At 48.2% G+C, this 5,941-nt stretch overlaps 1 protein-coding gene across 1 annotated transcript; it reads left to right on the top strand.

Annotated features, from left to right (window-relative positions):
* Positions 1-4,498: 4,498 nt before the first annotated feature.
* On the top strand, positions 4,499-4,928 carry LOC123135146 (defensin J1-2-like). Its single transcript, XM_044554243.1, has 2 exons — positions 4,499-4,603; positions 4,693-4,928. Exons 1-2 carry the CDS (start codon positions 4,507-4,509, stop codon positions 4,881-4,883), a joined length of 288 nt encoding a protein of 95 aa, XP_044410178.1. The 5' UTR covers positions 4,499-4,506; the 3' UTR covers positions 4,884-4,928.
* The last annotated feature ends 1,013 nt before the right edge of the window (positions 4,929-5,941 follow it).

The raw sequence follows: 5,941 nt of genomic DNA, 5'->3' as shown, positions 1-5,941 counted from the left end.
TATTTGAAAAAATTTCAGAACAACTTTTGGTGCTGTTTTTATTTTGTGTGTTAATTCTTTTATGTTGCTAAAATAGGATTTTTGAAGAGAGGAGAAAAGTTTCAAGTTTTGGAGTGCACCCTGCCTTTCCACACATTGAAGGCAAGCATTCTGAATCCCGGCATAATATTTTTGGTGTGATCGTTGATACATTTATAACACCACCGCATTTCGAAGGACTTGTTATTTCATGTAGTATGATCATATGCATGAGTGCATATTAGTGATTTCCATGCTGTTGGAAATGAACACACTTGTGATGATAATCACCCTCATGTGCCTTGCATGCCTACCGGAAGGAACCCGGGAAAACCTCTGCCTTGGGTAGGCATGAGTTTGTCGCCGGTCTCCGTCGGGACGGTTATGTCTGGTATGGCATGGTAAGGTGATATGAGCGGTGACTCTGTTGGACGAAATATATTCGTTATACTAACCATGCAGGGAATACTTAAACCTCCTGAGTCGACCGTAGATCGAGTCTTGTTCCAGTAACCCCCATACTTGTTTCGTACTACCACTCGTCTCTACAGCAAGTAGAGTACGGTTCAGTAAGTTGTCAACCTCTTTCTAGCACACACCGTACAGAGAGGCCATGGTGGAAGATACCGGTTGTAGCTGGTAGGCAGGCCACCTGGTCCGGGGGCATGGGTGTTTCCGGTTGGGACCAAGAGGGGAGGCCACCCCTTAGAGCGCGCGATATAAATTTGATCCCATGCTATGCGAGGTTGTAGCCTGCCCACTTAAAGTTTGCTTGACAGATGTCATGGGTGATTCCAGACACGTGTGAGTTAAGCTGGTGTGTGCAAGTTAGGTGTGTTTTCAACAAAAAGACCGTAGACGGAATTAGTCCCGATGGACTAAAGAAATCCGTTACTCGTGGGTAAAGAGTACACCCTCTGCAGAGAATAAACCTATTCGAATATCCGTGTCCATGGTTAAGGATTACAGTCTGGGATGGGTCAGGTGTCGGTCTTCGTGTCGGTCTTCGGAGGTGAAACTGTTAACGAGAACTGGAACTACTACCTGTGACTTGTGATAATTATGATTATTATTATTGTTGGCTAACCCGTGATATTATTGTTGTTATCGAGTATCTCTGGGATGGTTCTACCTCCGGGATATTCACTATGATTGTTTATTTTAAAGCCCTTTGTGTGGTGTCGCTCAGACGCCCGACTGTGGCATTTCTTTTAAAACCCTTTATGTGGTGTCGCTCAGACGCCCGACTGTGGCATTTCTTTTAAAGCCCTTTATGTGCTGTCGCTCAGACGCTCGACTGTGGCATTTCTTTTAAAGCCCTTTATGTGGTGTCGCTCAGACGCCCGACTGTGGCATTTCTTTTAAAGCCCTTCATGTGGTGTCGCTCAGACGCCCGACTGTGGCATTTCTTTTAAAGCCCTTTATGTGGTGTCGCTCAGACGCCCGACTGTGGCATTTCTTTTAAAGCCCTTTATGTGGTGTCGCTCAGACGCCCGACTCTGGCATTTCTTCTAAAGCCCTTTATGTGGTGTCGCTCAGACGCCCGACTGTGGCATTTCTGTTAAAGCCCTTTATGTGGTGTCGCTCAGACGCCCGACTGTGGCATTTCTTTTAAAGCCCTTTATGTGGTGTCGCTAAGACGCCCGACGGTGGCATTGCTTGTTATTTATTTCATAAATTTTAATACTACTATGTTATTGCATTTTTATAAATAATCGCCTACACACATCAGTATTTTATTTACTATTTTTGACTGACGTCATGAGCATAAAATATTTTCACACATCATTGTTATATTATATCTGTGTTCATAATGTTTGCGAGTACATTCAAAGTACTCACTGGCTTGTCCCTGGCTATTGTCTTGGCCAGATTTTCTTGCACGAAGAGGAGCGACGCGATGACAGCCCCGGAACCTAAGTAATGGAGATAGCAGCCTCGCGAAGATAGGAGTTAACCTGGTCAGCTGTTCCCGTGGGAAATGGAGTTCCATAGACACTGATGTTTCACAACCCGCTTCCGCCATCAACCACTAGAAACCATTTGTTGTACTCATAGGCCAGAATGGTCTTGTACTACATATGTTGTATTCTGCTTGGAATTTCTGTATCAAGTTGGAGCCTCATCAGCTAACAGTAATCCTGGGGCTGATGAGCACGACGGTCTTTTCTGGAAATTTATTACCCGGAAAACCGGTCGTGACATATGGGCCGAACCAGGAGGAGAAGGAAAGATGGGAAGGGAAAAGGAAGGGGGATTCGGCCTCCCCCTTCCTTCCCTCCTCCCTCCTCTTTCCTTCCTCTCCGGCAAATAAGGAAAGGGGGGCGAATTGGGGAGAGACCCCAAGTAGGATTCAGCCTACTTGGGGCGCCCCCTGGCTGCCTCTCCTTTCCACCCACCTATATATACATGGGGGGCGCCTAGAACACACAACATCAATTGTAAGCCGTGTGCGGCGCCCCCCCCCCCCCCCCCCCCTCCACAATTTACACCCCCGGTCATATTCTCGTGGTTCTTAGGCGAAGCCCTGCGCAGATCAATTCACCATCACCGTCACCACGCCGTCGTGCTGGCGGAACTCATCTACTACCTCGACACCATGCTGGATCAAGAAGGCGAGGGGCATCACCGAGCTGAACGTGTGCAGAACTGCGAGGTGTCGTAGGTTCAGTACTTGATCGGCCGGAGCTAGAAGAAGTTCGACTACATCAATCGCGTTGTCAAACGCTTCCACTTACGGTCTACGAGGGTACGTAGACACACTCTCTCCCCCTCGTTGGTATGAATCTCCTAGGTAGATCTTGCGTGAGCGTAGGAAATATTTTGTAATTGCATGCTACGTTCCCCAACACCCGCACCATCGAGCCGCCACCCTGCAGCCAACTACTGCACCGCCATGCCTAAGGCACCCGAGGCCCGCGGGAACCACCCCGTCAAACCAGACCGCCGCTAGGAGGAGCCCGACGCCCCCGCGCCGCGCCTAAGGCACCCAAGGCCAGATGGCCGAAAAACGCCACAGAGGTATTTTCTGTGACAAAAACGGGTTATGCGTGACACAAGTGAAACGTCGCAAAAAGCAAATTTTGTAGTGATTACATTTGCAGATATGAAATCTGCATCCCAATCCCCATTACACACGCCTAATCCTCATCATGTGTCCACTGTGTCCAAATCAAAATTAGGAACTAATCTCCGCCGCCAAGAAGGTGCCGTGGGCACATGAGAGAGCATGGCAGAGGGGCTTACATGAGAGCGCAGGCAGGGGAAGCCGACGAGGAGCTGCTTCTCCCAGCCAAACAATGATGGCTAGGGTTCGGCGCTGGTGGTGCCATGACTTGCTTGCGTGAGGAAGGGAACCATATGAAGGAAGGAAGGAGAAGGGGAGGGCAGCAAATCGAAGGTGGGCGAGAGAGTACCTACTACCGGAGCAGACGGAGGAAGCTCCATGGTCTGGGTTGCCCTTGACGACCGCACGGATGAGCAAAGCAGAAGCAGACAGGAAAGCAGGATTGCCGTCCTCACGCACGTCCGCATAGTCGGAGGTCCTATCCCAGCCTCCGTCGAGGCCCTGGCCTGCCGCGATGAATCTGGGTCGCTGCCTGACCTGCTCGCTCGCACGATATCCCTCTTCTCTTCTCTTCTCTCCTCTTCTCTTATCTTGTGATGAGGGGAGGGGAGGGTGAGGAGGAGGGGGTGGGGGCGGCGGCATTGAGGGCGAAGGCGGAGGCCATGGTCGGCGGTGGATTTTGGTTCGGTAAGGTTCCTCTCCTCGCCGAACAAATGAAGTTTTGCTGCTTCAAAAATATCAAAAGAGAAAAAAGTTTTGTTGCTTGCTTGCGATTGGTCCGTCATCGCCTCCCCCGGATAGATCCCCATCTCTGACTGAGCCCAGCCGTCTGCGCCAATCCAACGGCTGGCAAGATGTATTATTTCAGCCTCCATGACTGGACTACATGGATACGATGACGAGCCAACCGGGTCGATGGATCTAGGTGGTGTTTGGTTCTCTAGTCGTAGGACTTTTTCTAGTCCCTAGGACTTTTTAAAAAAGACTCTCAAGGAGGTGCTTCTAAGGACTTTTATTAAAAAGTCCCAAAAAAGCCTCCCCTGTTTGGTTTGCTAGGGACTTTTTTTAGTCCCAATACAAAAAAGTCCCTGGAACCAAACACCCCCTAGCATTGGTGGGTGCGTAACTAATAGAATTAAATCAATTAATTAATACGTCTACACATGCACGGCACGCATTGGTGGGTGCGTGAGAGGGCAATGGGACGGGCGGATAGTGCTTCCTTTAGATAGATTTTGATTTGATTTGGATACTACTAGATTAAAACAAACCATGATTAAAACTAACATTAATATAAGCATTGATAGCACATATTAATATCTCACGAAATAATCGTGTCAACATTGACATACTTTTGCTATAAATACTCACACAACCATCAGTTTCATTTTAGAAAAAACAACACATATTACCTCTTCGATATGGCATCGTACATGAAGAAGGTTGCTGAAGGACCACTAGGAACCGGCAAGGCTTTCATATGCCTGTCGCTGTTGATGCTGCTCGTGATGTCATCTGGTAGGAAGACCATAATCCCACACATCTCCCGATCAGATTGATCCGAATTAGTTAAGTTGATGGTTAATTTGTATTGTCTGTGGATGCAGAAAAAATGAAGTCGCATGGCTGCATAAAGCGGAAGAGCGGGAAGTGGCTCAACGACACTTGCTTCATACCAGGCACCTGCAACGCGCCCTGCAGGGACGAAGGCTTCGACAGCGGCCATTGCAAGAACACCTGGACATGCATCTGCTACAAGAACTGCACCGGTTTATCCCTCTACCCACCGCATGCATGAACGATCGGCATGTACTCCGACTAAAATAAATTAACAAGTTCTAATCATGGCATAAACATCTATTCCCTCTGCCCCACAATATAAGACGTTCAAGTTCGGTTGACATGCACTCCCACTAAAACAAACTAATAAGTTATATTCATGGTATAAATATCTACTCCCCCTGTCCTACAATATAAGAAGTTCAAGTTTGCGAAAATCTCTTATATTGAGGGATGGAGGGAGTAATACTATGCTCCTTAATTTTAGAGCCCCCATTCAATTGAGGTGTTATATTTAAATTTCGTTTTACGATTTTGACCGGATCAACGATTTCTCAAGGAGCTCTCTCGGTAATCAATTTTGAATTTGATTCATGAATTTGGTTGGGTCGACAATTTCTCAAATTAATCGGCCAGAACCAGCCTAAGAAACATATCAGTCCCATGCATCCTCTCATCACCTAGAACAAAAAGTGTCCACAAGTGACACTGTAGCACCAATCATATCTCTATCTATATCTATATCTACACCTAATCTATCTATATCTATGTCTATCTTTACCTAATAATAAAGCAGCTATTGCTTCTGTGCGATCACCGTCGCGCACTTTTTACAGAAAAGCCCTTGTGGTTTTTGGTAATTGAACCACAGTCTCTTCTATAGTCGATCTGAGAAAACGTTTCGTTTTTACAAAAAAAACTTGCACTATCCAGAAAAAAGTGTCTTCCTCTCCTCTTATCCATGGCGCCTATTTTGTCATGCGCTGGCGGCCGCCGTGCCTCGCACGGGAGAATGGTGAACGCCTCATCGGGGCATGTCCTCGCATGAGGGCCGGCGCCCTTGCCGGTGGCGGAGATGGCTTCTGTCGCGCGGCAAGGTGGATAGGGTCAACGCGATGAATCGAGCGGTTGGGGAGGCGCAGCTTCTCGATGCAGAACGGCGGGGGCGCTGGATCGGCGGCGGCGGCTGGAGCTTGCAGAATGGCAACGGCGGCAGATGGAGCTTGCAGAACGGCAGTGGCGACGGATGGAAGCGGCTGACGGATGAGAGTGGTGGTTGGAGTGGCGAACAGGGGT

The sequence above is a fragment of the Triticum aestivum genome, chromosome 6B (assembly GCF_018294505.1).
Source record: "Triticum aestivum cultivar Chinese Spring chromosome 6B, IWGSC CS RefSeq v2.1, whole genome shotgun sequence".
Lineage (NCBI taxonomy): Eukaryota > Viridiplantae > Streptophyta > Magnoliopsida > Poales > Poaceae > Triticum > Triticum aestivum.
The sequence above is the reverse complement of the archived record's forward strand: the minus strand, read 5'-3'. Positions and strand labels throughout refer to the sequence as shown.